General features: G+C 55.7%; 1 protein-coding gene across 1 annotated transcript in view; it reads right to left on the bottom strand.

Annotated features, from left to right (window-relative positions):
- Positions 1-19,442, bottom strand: part of SPTBN5 (spectrin beta, non-erythrocytic 5) — a 51,352-nt gene that overhangs the window by 24,015 nt on the left and 7,895 nt on the right. Inside the window, 26 exon segments of the mRNA XM_085013907.1 lie at positions 63-177; positions 1,165-1,310; positions 1,553-1,688; positions 2,055-2,212; positions 3,245-3,361; positions 3,612-3,812; positions 3,985-4,168; positions 4,556-4,770; positions 5,213-5,377; positions 5,832-6,002; positions 6,761-6,860; positions 7,009-7,148; positions 7,281-7,521; positions 8,058-8,345; positions 8,615-8,854; positions 9,072-9,202; positions 12,522-12,674; positions 13,558-13,674; positions 13,831-13,967; positions 14,985-15,117; positions 16,466-16,672; positions 16,756-16,959; positions 17,052-17,205; positions 17,469-17,701; positions 17,787-17,925; positions 18,739-19,370. Of these exon segments, the coding sequence (XP_084870033.1) occupies positions 63-177; positions 1,165-1,310; positions 1,553-1,688; positions 2,055-2,212; positions 3,245-3,361; positions 3,612-3,812; positions 3,985-4,168; positions 4,556-4,770; positions 5,213-5,377; positions 5,832-6,002; positions 6,761-6,860; positions 7,009-7,148; positions 7,281-7,521; positions 8,058-8,345; positions 8,615-8,854; positions 9,072-9,202; positions 12,522-12,674; positions 13,558-13,674; positions 13,831-13,967; positions 14,985-15,117; positions 16,466-16,672; positions 16,756-16,959; positions 17,052-17,205; positions 17,469-17,701; positions 17,787-17,925; positions 18,739-19,370 (4,857 nt within the window).

The raw sequence follows: 19,442 nt of genomic DNA, 5'->3' as shown, positions 1-19,442 counted from the left end.
GGGGGAGCACTGAGCCTGGATCCAGTTCTAGAAAGAACCGACTTCCTCCCCCAGGCTCACACCTGGACCTGGATGAGGGCCTCCGACAGATCTCTGTGAACTTTCAGAGTGACCTCAGCATCTTGGAGCAGGCGGCTTCGGGCCTGGGTCAGCTCCCACAGCTCCGACCAGGCGGCCCTGCCCACGGGGGTGAGGGAGGGGGCAGCCAGTCAGTCATTGGCCTGGACCCACATTCTGCCCCCTCGCTGGGCTGGTCAGCCCCGCTGCTCTCTGGGCTGCATCCAGGACTAACCCAAACTCTTCTTCCTAATCCCCTCTCCCACCTAGTCCTGGAGCCTGTCTTTCTAGCTTTGCTTTGAATCCAATCCTTCACTGTTGGCATGCTCAGCACTGAATTGATTTTTTTTTTTTCTTGTCTTTTTCTCTTTTCTAGGGCCGCACCCATGGCATATGGAGGTTCCCAGGCTAGGGGTTGACTCAGAGTCATAGCCTCCAGCCTACACCACAGCCATAGCAACGCCAGATCTGAGCCGCGTCTGTGACCTACACCACAGCTCACTGCAATGTCGGATCCTTAATCCACTGAGTGAGGCCAGGGATTGAACTCGCAACCTCATGGTTCCTAGTTAGATTCGTTTCCACTGCGCCACGACGGGAACTCCATGAACTGATTTCTGGGCTGTGTATATTCTTTACATCTTGTGCCCTCAGGTCCCAATGGGTCAATCAGATGATAATCACTCAGGGACAGAGGCCGCATCTGCTCTCCATTCCTCATTTACTCAGCAAACTCTCCCTGTGTCCCTAAGACTGGGCTGGGCTTCGTGCTGGGGGTTATAAGCGAGGATGACTTGCCTCGAAGCTCAAAGGTTGGGGGAGGATCCCCATGAGCCAGTGGGCAGCTAAGCAGTCTTGCCACGGCCCCTGCTCCAAGTCCTGGGAGCCAGCGGTTTGAAAAGGGCCCCAGGGGTCTGGCAGGGCTCTCTGATCTGCACACCCAGCCTTGTCTCTCTTTACAGGCCATGGCCACCTGTGGCAGGCTCAGCTTCTCTGAAAGCAGCCCCCTCTCCAGACATGTCGGGGGAAGACAGAGCCTCCTCTTAACACTCTAGGACCTGCTTGCCCTTTGCCCTCCTCCAAATACGCAGCCTGGCCAACACTCACTGCAGATCCTGCTGCCTCTGACGGGCCTTGGGGGCAGCGCTGTGTCCATGCTCCAGCAGGCTCTCTGCCAGCTGCTGGCAGGTGGCCACCTGTTGGCCACCCCTCTCCACTTGGTGCTGAAACCTTGCAAACTTGGTGCGGACACTCTGAGGAGAAAGGGGAGCAAGTGACAGGGTGGCCCCTAGCTGGTGAGTGGCAAGCAGCCTGGGGAGCGAGGCACCTCTGTGACATCTGGGCCAGGGGGTGCTGGATGGCTGTAGCGCCTGCCCCATTGGACCTGAAAGACCCATCCTCAGCCAGGGCTCAGAACCCATGGCCCCCTCTCCAGCCAGCCTAGCCCCCAGCATCCTGCCCCAGGGCTTCCTCCCTGGCCCAGGCCTCCTCTCACCAGGACGTGCTCATAGTCCTCCCCAAGGCTCTCTCCTCCTCTGGCCTCCTCCTTCTGGCTGCTCAGCCAGCCCTGCAGGGCCTCAGCCTCCCTCATGAACTCATGCAGCTTCAGGGTCCCCTCCAGCTCCCGGTTGCTGTGGGGACAACCCGTGGTTCCCCAGAACTTAATTGCCCACCCCCCTGGGGACAACCGGCCCAGCCACAGGGGGTTACCTGAAGGAGGAGGTGATTCATGGTCTCTGCCCAAGCTGGAGGCTCTGGATTCAGGGAGAGGTCAACAGAGGAAGGCCAGAGCGGGACAGGGAGCAGGGGGCTAGGGGTCTGGGTTCTTGCCCAGTGGGCCTTCACTGAGGGATTTAGGGAAAGAGGGGAGCAATGCACAACAAGGAGTCAGCTGCCATCCCTATGTGGACTACGGGCTCCTTCCAGCTCAGGGTTATGGGATGCTAACAGTCAACCGTGGCTAGGTCCCCTAAACCTGAGGGTACAGCACCCCTCACCGTGTGGCTGCCAACTCCTGCAGGGCCTGCAGCCGCTCCCGGAGCCTCTCCTGCACCCTTCCCAGCTGTGCAGGGCCCTCAGGGCCAGTGAGGGTTTGAGTCCTCTGGTCAAGCTCCTGCATGGAGCTCCAGTAACAGGCCAGCTCCTGTTGAAGGGCCTGCCAGCACACAAGGCTCAGACGGGGTGACGCATCCATCTATCCATCCATTCACCCTCTTGTTCACTCGCCTGATGATCGGAAACCCACCCATCTCCCCCATCCACGCATCCACCCACCCACCCACCCATCCCAACCCATTGGCTCTCTCATGCACCCACCATCTGCGTACCCGATGGTGACAGAGATCTTACTGTCCCATGAAAGTGAAGACACAGTCTGTGCCTGCAGAGGCTTGCCATCTAGCAGGGAAGGGTGAGTGATGGGTAACCTGGGCCCCAGCACCACAGTACGAAAAATGGATGGAGTTCAGAGTTTCCCAGGTTGCCTGGGATGTTGAAGCTCTGTGAGGCCACAGCTATGGGCAAGTCCCTTAGGAATGGCTCCAAGTCCTCAGTCACAGGACCTTGAAATACTGACCACTAGGGCTCTGTAGACAAAATGCCCAGGTAGGAGGACACTGAGTGACAACAGGGTTCAGGACTGCCATAGGTCCAGGGCTCAGGTGTGGTTCTAGGAGTCAGATTCCAGGAAGCGGGAGGGGGACTCCAGGCCTCCCTTGCTTTAATCAGGGATGCTTGTGGGGGAGGTAGGTTTCAGGAAGGGTATTTGGTTAACTCAAAGGAAGGTAGTCAAAGTGTGGGAAGAAGAAGCCCGTGGAAGATGTGGGGAGGGCTGGAACGGGTAACCCTCAGAAAGGAGAAAAGTGCCAGGGGGAAGAGAAGACACAAGAAGAGAAGGCAGAGAAATCCAGAGGTCTCAGGGGTGTCAATTACTACAGAGATGAAAGAAGGCAGATGGGCTTTTCAAAGGGGTGGCCTCTGAAGAAGGGGGCTGCTGGGGGTGAGCAGGGGCCCTGCAGGAGTTGGGTGGGGGATGGGGAGGGGCTGGCTGGCTTGTTTCCAGGCAGCAAGAGCAGGGTTCTGTGTCTCTGAGAAGCAGGATGTGCCCTTTGGGCATGAGACAGACCCCTTCCCCTGGCCCAGCATCAGCCCAGTCCAGACCACAGAGGTAATGCTCAGGACACAGTACCTGGTGCTTCTTAATGAGCCTGATGGTGGCTGCCTCATCCCTGCCATAGTCCTGACTGCTCATGAGCTGCCACTTCTCCTCCACCCAGTCCTCCAGCACTGATGCATCCAGAAAATACTGCCAAGAATGGTGCCAACTCACCCCAATGGTCTCAGATGGGACCCCTACATCACCTGCTGAGGCCGTCACACCACTGCTCTCCAGCAGGCAGCCCAGAGAGGCTTCTGCACCCATGGGGACCAGGCAGTTCCAGGCCCCGAGTTCTCACCACTGACCTAGCTCCTTGAGAGCCCCAGGTCCTGCAGACATTGCTCACAGAGGCCACTGACTGGCTCCTTCCCCTGACCCCATGCCCTCGGCATCCTACCTGCTGGAGAGTGGCAGCCTGCTGCAGGCCCTGGGCCCGTGCCTCACACGCCTGCTCCAGCTCTGCCCAGCGGCCTTCCAGCTTCTGGCACTGCTCCGTGATGTGCTGGGCCTCGGGGTGCCTGGAGGCTGCGAGATTCCACCCGGAACCCAGCACCCGTTGCATCTGTCCCCGGTGGGCTTTCACCTCTGCCTGGAGTTCCTGCCACAGAACAACACAAGGCGCTGCCGCCTCTGGGATTCTCTTAGCCATGGGGTGCCTGGAACAGAGCTGTGGATGCGGCTCCAGGGCCCAATTCTGGCAACACTCACTGGCAGAAAAGGGCTGGGGGCAGAGACTAAGGTCTGGGAAAGGGAGAAAACGGGACCATTACCTTGTGCTTGCGGAGAAGGCTGTGGGCACCATGCAAGGACTTGGGGGAGCAGGAGCTCGCTGAGGGCATGTGTTCTGCCACCCACGTGAGCTCCACGTTGCTCAGGTGGTGGAACTGGTACAGCTCGACTGAGGCCTGCAGCTGCAGTCGCCGGGTGGCCAGCCGTCCCTGCAGGGACCCCAACCTGGGGGGAGGGAGAAGGAGAGGCTGGGAGCTGGTGAGGTCCAGTGCTTGGTTCTTTTTTTGGCCCAGCCAGAGACCCATGCATGAGGAATGAGGTGACAGTAGGGGAAGTCTTATCTGATGAGGGGGAGGCACCTGAGAGGGTCCCACTCAGAGGACCCGCCTGGCTGGGGCAAAGTGCTTTGGAAACGAAAGGGCTCCTCATTGTACACAGCTGTTAGTGCAGAGTCCATTCCAGGGCTGACACTACTCACAAGGGAAAGAGGCTTTGACAACATCAGGGCTTGTGGGGGGCCCCTCTGCTGGGCTCACTGGGTGAAACTGGCCTCAGGTTCACCTGGTGGCAGTTACACACAATGGGGTGGAGATGGATCAAGCAGGCAAGTACCTCTGGAGATGCTTCTGGATCTGCTCTGCGATGGTCTGGGAGCTGACCACCTGGTGGGCCTGAGAGACCAGGGCAGCCAACTTGCTGGCCAGTGCCTGGCTCTCGGCCTCCAGCTGGCGGTGCTGTTTCTGCAGCCCCCGGCTTGAGCCCAGGTCCTGCCCCATTTCTGCACTCTGCAGGGCCCCCTCTAGCTGCTCCATCTTCCTCTTGATGTCCTGGGGAGGGTCACAGGGCCCTGCATTATGCTCTCCACGTACAGGTTGGCAAGTACCCCTTCCTGGGCTCTAAGGTGCAGTGCTAGTAGCAACCAGATACACCAAGGACTTTGGCGACCTCTGTCCATGCCACTGGCCACCCTGACCCAGGGTGCCCAACCCTTCTCCCAGAGCCTCATGAGCACCCCTGTTCCCCTCACACTTCTTCCTCTCTGGCAACTCGAGCTGTGCTGAGCACACAGGGGCACCCAGGAGGCAATCCTGGAATGGCCAATGGTGGGCGAAGTCAGGATCAACATAGGCCAGAGGCCTCCAAAGGCTTCAGGACTTCCCAGGGCCACTCTGGAGTCAGCAGAGCACTCCTCTCCCCTCCTGTCAGTTCCTAGCCCAGCCCAGCCCAGCCTCGGTCTCCCTCCTGTGCCCATCCCTCTCTTCGGCTGACCTGCAGCAGCCCCAGGAGCTGGTCCTGCCACCGAGCCTGCTGGAGCTGCTTCCCACGCTCTGCCATCCTGCGGTTCAACCCTTCCCACTTGCTACTCAGACCCCGAAGCATGGCCTGCACGTCCTCCTGGGCATGGGGCCTGCTCCTCAGCAGCTCTCTTCCAACCTGCAGGGGACACAAAAGCCCGGAGCATCCTGTTGAGCTGATGGTCCTGAGTGTGACCATGACAGGCTGGGCCCGGGGCCATCAGTGGAGGTGCTGTGAGCTGCACTCCACAGGCTGCAAGACCTCGAGCTGTTCCCATGGCCCCAAATCTGTTGGCAGAGGTGGGAGGGTTTTCCTCTGAGGCCTGTGAATAGTGAGGGGTTAGCAGGCGCCAGACTGCCAGGAGAGGCAGCAGGCTCCAGGGCTGTCTCTTAAACTTGAGGAGAAGGGACCATAGAAGCTTTCTGGGCACTAAGACCACAGGGTGCCTGATTAGGGGAGGAAGCTGGGCAATCCTAACCCTGTGGAGACTGGGGTGGATTCTGCCTCCAGTGACTATGCTCCCTGAAAACATGCTCTGCAGGGGAAATGTGGAGCCCACCAGGCCCTGCCCACTGCATCCAATGATCCTCACCTGCTGCAGGCCCTCCACATGCCCCTGTGTGGCCAGCAGCTCGCGCTCAGCTGCTTTGTGCCGCCTGAATTCCCTCAGGATGTTGCCTGGCTCTTGGGATGGCTCATCTGCCACCATCAGCCTCTTCTCCTCCATCCACAGCATTACCCCTGCTACATCCTGCTTCCACTCCTGCCAAGGGACCAGGAGAGGCTGGTGTCACAGAGTGGGGGTGAGGGCTGGTATGAGGACCTTTAGTGGGAGGGGTCTCAGGGTGCTGAAGGATGCACAGCTGATCGTAGGATGCAGGAGAGGTGGGACCTGGGGCTACTGCTCCCCAGTGGGGACAGAGAAACCAAGATGGGGAGGAACAGGCCTCAGGGAAAACAGCAGAAGCAGCCCGGAGAATCAAAGTCTGGCCCCATGGTGCTCTGTGCCCAACGAGGAGGAGCATCTGGCCAGGTCCCCATGGCTCCAGCAGCGTCAGATCAGGGACAGCTCTCTGTCTCCAAACAGGCCTGGGCCCCGGGTAGCCTGTGGACTAGCCCAGCTCTGAGGCTCCATCACGGGCAGAACAAATACCTGATAGAATCAAGATCTGCACCTAGAGCCCATGGCCCGTGCAGGAGCCAGGAGTGCGTGGCCAGAAACCGTGGTGGAGGGGAGCAGCCAGATGAGGGACGGTGAGGGGTTATTCAAGAGGCCCAGGCTTTGGGCCCAGCCCTGCCTCTGAGCTGTGTGGCCTCAGCCTCACTTTTTTCCTTATCTGGAAAAATCAGAGCCAGAAAGCCCATCTCAGAAAAGGTGTTGGGGGGACAGTCAATGATGTAATATGTGGGCAAGTGCTTTGGAAACTGCAGAGGGCCCCACATAGACACAGTTGTTAGTGCAGCAGTGGGCTCTTGGGCGCTCCTCCCAGGAGGCCTCCTATACCCGCGTCGGCTCCTCACCTGGAGCTGGAGGGAGGCCAGCAGCCGCCTCCTTCTCTGCTCACTCCTCTCCTGGACTCTGGTCCATTGGGCCTGGATGCTCTGCAGCAGCTCTCTGACCCTGGGGGTCAGGTGGAGTTGGGGAGCATGTGGGGAGGCTCCACTGTGCCTGAGACCCTCTCCAAATGTTGCACCCAGCTCAGCCCACTGTCCCCCCAACTCCCCGTGTACTCTCCCAGCCTCAGGGCAACAGGCTGTGCAGGTCTCACTTGTGTGCAGCGGGGGGTTGACTCTGAGCCAGCTTCTCGCCACGTGCCTGTAAATCCTCTGCCTGATGGCCAAGAGCATTCAGGAACTGCCCAAACTCCTGGTGCCGCTGCAACAGACTCTGGGCCTCCCTTAGGTCCTCCTGGGGATGCAGAGATGAGGGTCATGCTGGGAGGATGGGGGTCAGCGCCATCTCGCCCACCACCCAGCCTGGCTTCTATGCTCCTACTTCCTAGGGAAGGGGCACCCTGGCTACACACCCCTGGCTACATACCCCAAGGCTGTCCAGTTGTAGGAAAGACTCGTGGCTGGCACAGATGGCAGTGAAACCACCCACTTCTCGACCAAACTTCTGTAGCTCCAGCCCCTCCTGCAGCTGCTGCTGCCTTTGCTCCCAGGCGGCTTTTAACTCCTGGCCTTGCTGGTCCAGGAGCCTCAGAGCACTGGCCACCTCTCTGGAGTCTGGGGAGTCCAAGGCTGCCATGGGCAGGCCCTGAGCCGCCAGCTGCTGCAGCCTGTCCAAGACGACAGGCAGAGAGTCAAAGCCTATCTACCCACACCGCCAATATTTTTCCCCTCTCACCTCCGCAGTTCATTTATCTTGGAGCTCTGATGGGAGGGTAACTGGCAGGGGTCTGAGGCTGGTTAGCCCAGGCAGTCCTCTTGTCCAATGGGACAGCTGTGCCCTGTGCCACTAGTGAGACACTGAATGTAACCAGCCCAGCCCGTGGGACTCACTAGTTGCCATGCTCCCTGAATGTCACACCTTTGCTCCAGTTGGCCATGCTAATGGTGATGCCCAGACAAGTGGATAGAAGCTTCCAGAAAGCTCAGACTCTGCTCTGGGTCCTTCCCGAAAATATGCAGGCTGGATTGCCCAACCAGCCCTTGGTCACACTGTCTTTGTAAACCTGCCTTAAACAACATGCCAGACACCAGCCTGGGCCAGTCATAGGGGACACACCGCTTCCAGCCTCTCCCTTTCTGATGGCCTTTCCCCAAAGGCTGTGGCCAGCCTGAAGCGCACCCCCTCTGCCCCTCCTGTCCTGACCTCTCCTGTTGCAGCTGGATCTCCTTCAGCAGGTCTTGGTGCTCCCCCAGCAGCCGCTGGGCTGAGGCCACATTCACCGCCTCCTCCTTGCTGTTCAGCCGAGCCCGGACACCATCTGCCCACAGCAGCAGCCGCCTGCTCTCCTGCAGGAAGTGCTGGCGGGTCCTCACCTTGGCCTGAGCCTGGGCCTGTTGGGCCACTTGCTGCTGCACTTGCTCCAGCAGCCCCTGCAGCATCGCCACCTCTCCCTGAAGGAACTGGCTCTCTGCGGGACCCAGCTCTTCCACTCTGGGAGACAGGGCACACCATGCAGTCAGCGCCCCGGCCTGTGCTCCCTGGGCAAAGGCGTGGCAACTCTGAATTCTCCCCTCACCCTTGACCTGGGGGCAGTGAGCTTGTGGTCTCCTTTTCACCATGAGCACTTTCTCATACTGTCCCCCAACCTGTGCCCCTACCCTTCAGACAGCACCTCCTGCCCACCCTCCCCACCTCCATTTCATCCTCTGCCCCAACCATAACCCTGCTCAGGCCCTCACGATGCTGAACCCAGGCTGTACTTGCTGGCTGCCCTTTGAAGATAGTGAACACTTCTCTCCAGCGCTGGCATCTTCTGCTGGGCCACTTGCAGGATGTGGTGGCTGTCCTCTAAGTGTCCCAGCTCCAGGGCTTCTAGCTGGAGTACCATGTCCTGCATCTGGACCCGTGCGGACCCACACTCCTGCAGGAAACTGCACATGTGTGTGGTGCTCGCCAGCCGCGTTTCCTTCTCTTTCTTCAGGGCCTCCAGCTGCTCCCACCTGGGCAGAGGGAGCAGGGATGTCTCTGTCCCAAGGACACCTCCCCATCCATCCTGGGACCTGTCGGGCTGGCCGTCCCCATGCCTGCCCTCTCCTCCCTGCCTCCAATGCATCCAGTCTTTCTTTTTGGTGGCTCGGAAGTCAGGTGAGCAGGCACTTGGCCTGGGCACTGCTTCCAGTCTGCCCGCCTCACCCTGCACCCCCTCTTCATTCTCACTTCTGGCTCAGTTCCTCCTGCTGTCGCTGGATCTTGGGGGAGAGTCCCGGACATCTCTGCTTCAGCTGCTCGGCGGAGCTGCTAACCTCTGCCCAGAGGCCTCTTCCCACAGCCAGGGCAGTGAGGAAGTTCTGGGGAAAGGAGATTTTTGCCTTGAGGGAGAGTTTTCTCTTCCCACACTCCACATAAGACCAACTCTGCTACGGAGATGTATGAGCTGTCTCCCTCTGGAAGGAAAGGGCTGGGAGGGCCCTGTAAAAATTCAAGGTCAGGCACCCAAATTGGAAAGGAAGAAGTAAAACTGTCACTATTTGTAGATGACAAGATTTTTTCCTTTTTGGGTTCTCACTCATAGCATATAGAAGTTCTCAGGCTAGGAGTTGATTCTGAGCTATAGCTGCCAGCCTATGCTACAGCCACAGCCAGAGCAATGCCAGATCCAAGCTGTGTCTGAGCTCACAGCAACACCATCCCCTTAATCAACTGAGTGAGGCCAGGGATAGAATCTGAATCCTCATGAATATTAGTTGAGTTCTTAACCCGCTGAGCCACACTCCCAGATGACACGATTTTACATATAGAAAACCCTTAAGGCTCACCAAAAAACTGTTAGAATAAATGAATTCAATAAAGTTGTCGGATACAAGATTGATATACAGATCTGTTCAATTTCTTTCTTTTCTTTTTTCATGCCTGTACCTGTGGCATATGCAAGTTCCTGAGCCAGGGGTCAGATTGGAGCTATAGCTGGGGCCTACACCACAACCATGACAACACTGGATCTGAGATGCATCTGTGACTGACAACACAGCTTGCAGCAATGATGGATCCTTAATCCACTGAGTGAGGCCAGGTATCAAACCCGCATCCTCACAGAGATGCTGGGTCCTTAACCTGCTGAGCTGAACCAGAAACTCCTGTTGAAATTCTATACAATAAGGAACTATTAGGAAGAAAAATTAAGAAAAGAGTTCCATTTATAATTGTACCATTTACAATTATACCAAAAAGAATAAAATAGCTAGGAATAAACTTAACCAAGGAGGTAAAAGACCTGTACACTGAAAACCTTAAGACATTGATGAAAATAATTGAAGGCACAAATAAATGAAGAGATATTTTGTGTTCATGGGTTAGAAGACTAAAATTTGTAAGGAACAATAAAAGATCTCAAATAGCAAAGCAATCTTGAGGAAGAACAATGCTGGAGGCATCATACTCCTTGATTTCAAACTATATTACAAAGGCATAGTCATCAAGACAGTATGGTACTGGCATAAACACAGACACAGAGATCAATGAAACTGACAGAAAGCTCAGAAATAAACTCACACATACAGGTCAATTAAATTTTGACAAAAGAGCCAGGACTATACAGTGGAGAAAGGATAGTCTTTTCATAAATGGTATTGGGGAAATTTGACAGCCACCTGCAATAGAATGAAACTGGAACACTATCTAATACCATACACAAAAATGAACACAAAATGGATTAAAGACCGAATGTAAGATCTGGAATCATAAAACTCCTAGAAGAAAATATAGTGGGGAAACCCCCTTGACACCAAAAACAAAGTGACAAAAGCAAAATAAACAAGGGGGACTATGTCGAACCAAAAAGCTTCTGCACAGGAAAGAACCCATCAACAAAATGAAAAGGCAACCTACAGAATGAGAGAAAACATTTGCAAATCATATATAGGATAAGGGGTTAATATCCAAAATACGTAAAGAACTTACACGACTCAATAGCAAAAAACCAAATAATACAATTTAAAAATGGGCAGAGGCTCTGAATAGACATTTTTCCCAAAATGACATATAGATGACCAATAGCTACATGAAAAGTTGCTCAACACCACCATCATAAGGGGAGCGCAAATTAAAACCACAAAGAGATATCATCTCATACCTGTTAGACCAGCTAACATCAAAAAAGACAAGATACAGGAGTTCCCACTGTGGCTCAGCAGAAACAAATCCGACTAGCATCCATGAGGATGCAGGTTCAAGCCCTGGCCTCGCTCACTGGGTTAAGGATCCAACGTTGCCGTGAGCTGTGGTGTAGGTCGAAGACACGGCTTCGATCTGGCGTTGCTGTGGCTGTGAAGTAACCTGGCAGCTACAGCTTCGCTTTGACCCCTAGTCTGGGAACCTCCACGTGCCATGGGTGCAGCCCCCATCCCCCCAAAAAACAGATGAGAAATACCAGGTGTTGGCAAGGATGTAGAGAAGAGAAACCTTGTGCACTGTTGGTAGGAATGTAGACTGGTGCAACTGCTATGGAAAACAGTATGGATGTTCTTTGGAACATTAAAAATAGAACTACCATATGATCCAGCAACTCTGTGTCTGGGTATTTATCTGAAGAAAATAAAAACACTAACTTGAAAAGATACATGCACCATCATGATCACTGCAGCATTATTTACGATAGACAAGACATGGGAACACCTTAAACATCCATCAGTGGATGAAGAGACAAAAAAAATAAATGTGATATGTACACACACACAGAGCAAGAGCCAGAGAGAGGAATATTATTCATCCATAAAAAGGATAAAATCTTGCCATTCAGGACAACATGGATGGACCTTGATGGTATTACGCCAAGTGAAATAAGTCAGATGGAGAGAGGCAAGTACCACATGACCTTACTTATATATGGGGTCTAAAAAACCAAAAAAAAGTTCATAGATTCAGATAATGGACTGGTGGTTGACAGAGGGGAGGCAAGGGGAGTGGGTGAAATGGGTGAAGGGAGGTAAAAGGTAGAAACTTAGAGTTATAAAATAAATAAGTCATGGATAAAATGTACAGCATGGCAACTATAGTTAATGATACTATATCAATACTTGAAAGTTGCTAAGAAAGTAAATCTTACAAGTTCTCATCACTAGAAAAAAATTTCCCTATGTATGGTGATAAATGCTAACTAGATTTATTGCGGTCATTCATTTTGCAATATATACAAACATCTAAATATTATATTGTACACCTTAATATAATGTTGTGTGCCAATGACACCTCAGTTAAAATGAAATTCATGGAGTTCCTGTTGTGACTCAGTAGTAATGAACCCAACTAGTATCCATGAGGACACAAGATCGATCCCTGGCCTTGCTCAATGGGTTAAGGATTCGGTGTTGCCGTGAGCTGTGGTGTAGGTTGAGACGCGGCTCGGATCTGGCGTTGCTGTGGCTGTGGTGTAGGTTGGCAGCTGTAGCTCCGATTCGACCCCTAGCCTGGGAACTTCTATAAGCTGCGGGTGCGGCCCTAAAAAGCACAAAAAATTCAAGGCCCATCTCCCTCTGTCCCTCCTCCCAGCCAGTAGCACCTACCACAGAGCACTGGGACACAGGAGAGCAGGAGCAGGTGGTGGAGTGAGCAAGACAGGAATAAATGGGGCCAAGCAGCTAAGACCCTCCTCGGCTCCAAGGGGACAAATACCTCATACTTGAGCTGCATGACCTCCAAGTTGTCAGCCTGGGGCTGCAGTGTTTGGAACAGCGCTGTCTGGTCTGCCAGCCAGGACTGCAGCTCCCTACACAAGCCATAGAAGCTGAACAGGGCCACTGCCTCCTCCAACTGGGTCCTGCGGTGCTGAGGAAAGGCCAGCCAGAGACTGGGTAAGGGTCAGTGCCATCCACAGGATGCTCAGAGCAGGTCCCCATCATCCCCAGCAGCAGGGCCCAGGGCCAGAAACCCTCTGTCAGAGGTCCAGGGCAGGAAGCTGGCACAGGGTGGAGGCCCCAGCAGAATATGTGCCTTTTTTGGGGGGCGTTGGGGGCTATGCCTAAGGCATGAGATAGTTTCCAGGCCAGGGATCAAACCTGTGTCACAACAGTGACAATGCTGGCTCCTTAGCCTGCTGAGCCACCAGGACCTCCAGAGTGTGGGCTTTTGATGATTTTGTCCTACTCTGCCCTTTGGCCCTTAGGTGTAGTTCATGCCTCTCCCATGGGACCTGGCCCTTCCTCCGTGGGCTCCCCTCTAGCTGCTGCCAGACCTCACTGCTGCACCGCTGTGCTCCAGGCACCCTGGCCCTCACTCCTCGCCTTTTTTTTTTTTGGTTTAAGCCACATCTGCGACCTACGCCATAGCTGTGGCAATGCCAGACCCTGAACACACTGCGCCACAGTGGGCCCCTCTGCATAGGGCCTCTCTCTGGCTGTCGCAGGGGTCCTGCTGAGAACACTCCTCCTCGCCATCTTCCCCTGCCCTCCCCCAGCTCCACCTGCTCTCAGCTTCTCACTGTTCAAGCCTCAGCCTAAAGGTCATCACCTCAGAGACTCCTTCCCCAACTCCCCAGCCTGACCCGGGCTCCCCTCTCAGGCTCCCAGCTCACAATCTAAGGACTCATTTCGCATCTACTGTGCCCGAAGGCAGGAAGCACATCCAGTCACTGCCCTGTCCCTGGGCTCACAGCTCAGGGTCTGGCACAGAGTAGGTACTTCGTGAACATTCCTTCAACAAGCAGCATTACCTCTGCCAGGGCCCGCAGGGCCTCATAGTCCTGGCTCAAGCGGTCCTGGGTCTGCAGGATGGTGTTGGGGTCAAAGTCAGGGTCAGGCTCATCTGGGAGTGCTATCTTCTGGGTACCCTGGGGGTCAGAGTAGCAGGAAACCTCATGCCAGGCCCTTGGGTTTCTTGGACCTTCCCTCAGGGCAGACGCCACCTGCAGCATGGAGGGCAAGGTGTTTGGAGGGGGCTCCCACAAGCAGCAGAAGGCTTGGCAAGGTGGGGCCAGCAGCTGTACCTGAGGTGCCTGTTCCATGACATGGCTAATGGGCACCATGGCCCGGCGGCCCTCCCAGTCCTTCAGCTCCCAGGTGTTAGGGTGCGTGTAGAGTAGGCACTGCCCAGCCTCTCCCGGGAGTGGGGCGAAGTGTGTCCCTGTGGGAGCACAGGTTCTGAAGGCTGCACTGGTCCAGCTCATCTTTTTGAGGAGGGTGTTTAGGGCTGCACCCACAGCACATGGAAGTTCCCAGGCTTGGTCGAATTGGAGCTGTAGCTGCCAGCCTACACTAACAGCTACAGCCACAACAGATCCAAGCCACGCCTGTGACCTACACCACAGCTCACAGCAACGCTGGATCCTTAACCCACTGAGCGGGGTCAGGGATCAAACCTGCAACCTCATGGTTACTGGTATGGTTTGTTACTGCCAAGCCACACTGGGAACTCCCCAGCTCCTCTTCTTGACCCAGGATCTGGCCAGTGGGGAAGGGCAGGTGCTTATTTATTACTCAGCCCTGTGCCAGGAGCCCTGGGGGTTAAAAGGGGACATGCTGGAGCTTCCTGAGTTCCTGAAGGCTTGACGATCTTCTCAGGCTTGCAAGCCCACAGACCCAGAGCCAGTGGGACACTTCCCAGGTCTGTGCATAGATAAGCAGAATGTGCGCCATGTGAAATTAATACTATGGGTGTCCAAGGGGGGAGAAATGGCCAGCACAGTCTGGGGTTGCTGGGAAAGATTTCAAGGACAAGGTGGGCCTCATTGGGCCTGGCTTGGGGAGTAGCATTTGCAGAGGGGGAGGCAAAGTGGCTCTGGTGGTAGGAGCTGGGGCAGAGTGGGGTGGGGGAAACACAGGCTGGCCCTGCTTGTGGGGTGGATGAACAGCTATGCTTCTGCCCTGGGCAAGGGTCAGGCAGCAGTGGCAGCCAGGTTGGCTACTGAGGGCTGTCTTGAGAGGGCTGAAGAAAAGGAATAGGTACAGAGAGAGATAAGAAAGGGGGAAAAAGCAAAGGGAAGGCTCAGAATTTCAGGCAGCTTCGTGTTTTTCTTCATGCTAAGCCCCAAACGATCTCTTCTTGACTTCTTCCCTTCAGTCTTTAGATGCCTCTGAAAGCCACACAGGATAAAGTTATGATGCTCTATTAAGGTTCCCACATGGGGTCTTGGCCTCATACCTCTGTAGACGAAGCTCATCTGGACCTGAGGGCACGGGTGCTGGCTGCCCGACAGTGCTAAATTTTGGGTCCCATCTTGGGGACTCCCAGTCACATCCCCATCAATTCTGCTCCAGTCTTCTGTGGGCTCCTTCTGTATGGAGGAGGGAAGGCTCTGTTTAGCTGCCAAAGTGGCTCCCCATCCCCAGCAGAGGGGGCACCTCTGCACCCCACCCCCAGCATCATTGGACGAAGCAAGGGTCTGAAAATGCCAGGGACTAAGGACTAAGCCCTCTATCAATGCCAGCGCTGGCTGGTCAGTAGAGGATACAAAAGAAGGTTAAGGCACATCCAATTCATTTGTTTAAACAATGAACTCAAACTGGAGAAGCAGACCGCACAGAACAGGAGGAAAGAGACACCAAAAGCGGTAATGTGTTGTTAGTCTATAACACAAGTGCCCAGAGTTAAAATCCTAGCACCCAAGGAAGGATAGGGTGGAAACAACCCTGGGCCAGGTGTTGGGAGGCCTTTCCAGCAGGTCCAAGGGTAGTAATTTGGCCTCTGTGAACCCTGGTTACTTCATCTGCAAAGTGAGAGGGCTGGACCAGACAACTGCTAATACACTGTGGAGCTATGTTCAAAAAGAGTTAATCATACATTATTCCAGGGAATAAATGCAAAGGAAAAAGGAGAACTGGACCTCAGCCAAGTTAGATCCAGAGACATTTCAGACCTTGCTGTCTGGTCTTGGTAGTCAGGACCAGAACCCTAGACAGCTACTGGCTACTCCATCACCCTCCCTCCTAAAATATAAGGACCTGAGCTGCAGCTCTGCAGGTGTATGGGACACGACTGGGCAGAGGGAGGGCGTCTGGGACATGAAACTTCCTTAGGATGAGGGTAGAGGGGCCAAATATGAGTGCAGGGTCTGAGGGCTGTGATTTACACATCTTATATTACATACACAGCTTCTTGAAAGACACCTGCAAGCCCTCATAGGGCTGGACAAACATTTCCCCCAGACAGGTATGTTTTTTAAAAACTAGAGGCTCAATGAACTGAGAGAGGGGTTCAGAAAGCAGTCTGGTGTAGTGATTAGGCCACCCCAAACCTACAAGGGCCAAGTCAGGAAAGAGAACCAAACAGGGGTCAAGGGTCAAGGGTCACCTTTGGCTTAGTGGTCAACATAAAGGGACACTCCAGGACAAAGCACCTGCAAACTGGTGGGTAAAGTGAGCAACTGCCAAATTACACTTGGATGGCCTCCAACAGTGGGCAGACAGAACTCCACAAACTTGGGTGAGGGAGGCAGGGGAGAGACTATGAAGAAGGGTGGGCAACCCTAAACCTATGCGAAGGCTGTGATTCCCCAGCCAGGAGCCACAAAAGCCTTCCCATTTCCACCCTCTGTGTGGCCACAGGAGAGCAGGCACAGCATGTGCATTTGGTGTGGGAGGCATGTGGGTTTGGCTCCCTGCCCAGCTGGAGTCCCCACGCACCAAGAGAGATGCCCGGGCCGTGGCTGCCCGCGCCTGTTCGTCCAGTTGCTGCAGCTCAGCTCCAAAGGCGCGCACGGCATGTTCCAGCCGCAGATGGCGCAGCAGCAAGGCCTCGGCGGCCACCTGGTCCTCCCCCAAGGACGCGCTCTCCAGCGCCGACCGCTGCTCCCTGAGCCATGAGGCCGCCTCCGCCACATCAGCAAAGTACTGCAGGCAGGAGGGCAGGCTGGGTGTGGCCCGAACCCACACACCCTGCCCTGCTGCCTGGCAAGCGCCCACTGCCCCACTACCTGCTGGACAAACAGAGCCGCCTGCAGCTGCGCACCCCGCCCCATCATGTGGGCCCAGAGCCGCTGCCATGCATCCCGCACTGCCTCAGCCCGTTCCTGGGGATCAGGCCATGTCGGGGGCCCGTGCACTGGGCCCAGATTGCGTCCCCTCCGCACGAGATCAGTGCACACTGCCTGGTGGTGGCGGAGCTCAGCTTCTAGGACCTGGGGAAGCGCAGAGTAGGAAGCTGAGCTGGGAGACGGGAAGGCAGGACTGCTGAGAGGGGGGATCCTGCAGGGTGCAGGGTAGTGAGCACCTTGTGTTTCTGCAGGGCCGCAGAGATCTGGCTGAGATCCTGGCCTGGGGCTTCATTCTCCACCAGCTGCCTGCGCTCCCTCAACCAGGCTTCCTCCTCCTCACAGCTGTGCAGGAGCTCTGCCTGGTGCAGGGTCTGCTCCAACAAGGCCCGCCTGAGGGAGGGCAAGGGCCACTGAGGGGCTCTGGCACTCACAGGTCATGGGCAGGGGATTCCTCACCAGGCTCAGACACCCCCCTCCCTTTAGGCAGGAGTTTTCCTTCCCCTGGATGACTCAGCAGAGCAGACAGAGGCCTTGGGGCTGAGGGCCAGTGCAAAAAAGAAATTGCCAGGCAACAGTATTTTAACCTGGGTGGGAGGTAGGTTGGGTTATAGAGAAGTTCTGGAGAGGGTAGAGGAGTTTGAGTGAGCTCTTACCGGGACCTGGCAAGAGACACCAGGCTCTGGTGGAGCTGGATCAGCGCCTTGGCCTTGGCCTGTAGCACTTCCACACTAGTGTTTGGTGAAGAGTCCAGCTGTGTCGCCTGGTGGGCAAGATGGCTCACATGGGCTCCATGGGCTGTGATCTGGGCCTCCAGCAGGTCATGCTTCTGCAGCAGCTCCACTACCTCTGCCAGTTGCTGCCCACAGGCTGTGGAGCTGGCCAGCACCTGGCCAGGGGCAGACAAATGGTCATTAAAGTCCCAGAGTCCTGGGTCCCCACGAGGGCCAGGGCTTGGCCAGTCCAGGGCCCACCTGTAGCTCGTTGAGCTGGTGGGAGGCAGTCTCCACCTCCTGCAGCAGACTCAGCACAGCCTGCAGGTCTGCTATCTGCTCCCTCTGCCCTTGGAGACGCTGAAGGAGCTGCTCCCAGCGGCAGGTGATCTCCTCCTGCCTAGGCGGGAGAGAAGGGTGGTCTCCACTGGCTGGGCAGGGATGTTATCTTGGGGCCCACGGTTGTGGGTGGGGGGACTTGGCTGTCATGGAGGAGCCCAAGTTTCATGTTGGGGCTGTGAGCATCCTAGCCTGGGGCAGTTGGGGGAGTGTTCCCGCCTTTCAGGCACAGGCAGAGAGGTTGGAAGGAGGGCTTGGGAGGCTCAGCCCTTCACACACTCCCAGGCCTTCTTTCCAGTCTTCATCGCAGGTAAAAGCAACTCCAGCCTTCTGGGTGCCCCGGCCAGAACCTTGCTAACTCACTTTCCCACATCCCACATCTGATCTGTATGTGTATCCTCTTGGATTCAGAATGTATGCAGAATCCCACCCTTTCTCATCTCTTCCATGGCTTCTCTAATCTGGATTATTGTAGTAGCTTCATAACTGGTCTCTCTGCTTCTGCCTTTGCCGCTTCAGTCTATTCCTGACACAGCATCGAAAGTGATCACTGTAAAATCAAATTTAGATTGTGTCACTTCTTAAGTCCTGCCATGATTTCCTGTCTTTTGCTGAGTAAAAACCAAATCTTGGGGGGGTCTCTTGTGGTGCAATAGGTTAAGGATCCATCACTGTCACTGCTGTGGCGTGGGTTCCATCCCTGGGCCTGGAACTTCCATATGCTGTGGGTGCGGCCAAAAAATAAAGCAAAATAAAAATAAAATAAAAGGAACCCTGAACCCATAAATCACCCCTCCTCTGTGGCCAGGTATGGCTATGGTAGGGTATGGCTATGGTAGTAAGGCCGTAGCCTGTTCACAGGCCCGGGGCTCACCTGCAGGCCACGTCCACCCAGCCGTGGTAGTGCTCCTGCTGGAGGATGTCTGCGATCTCAGCCAGGGTCTGGAAGCGCCCCTCCTGGGGTAGGATGCTGGCCTCCAACATGCCCAGCCTCTGGGTAGCTGCTTCCACTGTGGCTGGGCTGGCTGGTGAGGCTGCAGCCCGGTCTAGCACTCGCTCCACGTCTGTCAGAAAGCTCTCCCGGAGGGCCGCCTTACGCTGGAAGCGCCGGGCCAGGGTTTCCAACCGCTCTAGTTGCAGCAGCCTCTGCTGTAGGGCCTGGCTCCGTGAGGCCTCTGCCCGCTCCAGGCCTGCCCAGCGCTGGGACAGCTCTGAGGGGCCCAGGCCCTCGTGAGGCAGGAAGGGTCTGCGGTTCTGGGCTCGGAGTGCCGTCTGCAGCCGGAAGAGCAGGGCCTCTGTGGCCCCTCGCTGCTGCAGCCAAGGTGGCTTCTCCTGGATGCGGAAGGAGGCAAAGGCCACCAGTAGCTGGCGCATGGCTGGCAGGGAGTCTGGGAAATCCCGCGCGTCTAACTGCACCCGCTTCTCTGCGATCCAGCCCAGCAGGTCGGCCACCAGCTGCTCGTACTGGGTCTGCAGCGCCTCTGTCTCCTGGAGCTGAAGCAGGATCTGGCAGAGGGTGTGAGAAGAGGTCAGGGCAGTGCCCCCGGGGAAGGCCCTGGGGGCCCTCCCGTTTTGGGT

Source organism: Sus scrofa, chromosome 1, assembly GCF_054392235.1.
Source record: "Sus scrofa isolate SSC_HxYL_T2T_F1_AM1 chromosome 1, Sscrofa_HxYL_maternal_Yorkshire_Landrace_v2.0, whole genome shotgun sequence".
Classification (NCBI taxonomy): Eukaryota; Metazoa; Chordata; class Mammalia; order Artiodactyla; family Suidae; genus Sus; species Sus scrofa.
Note: the sequence above shows the minus strand (reverse complement) of the source record. Positions and strands in the feature narration are given on the sequence as shown.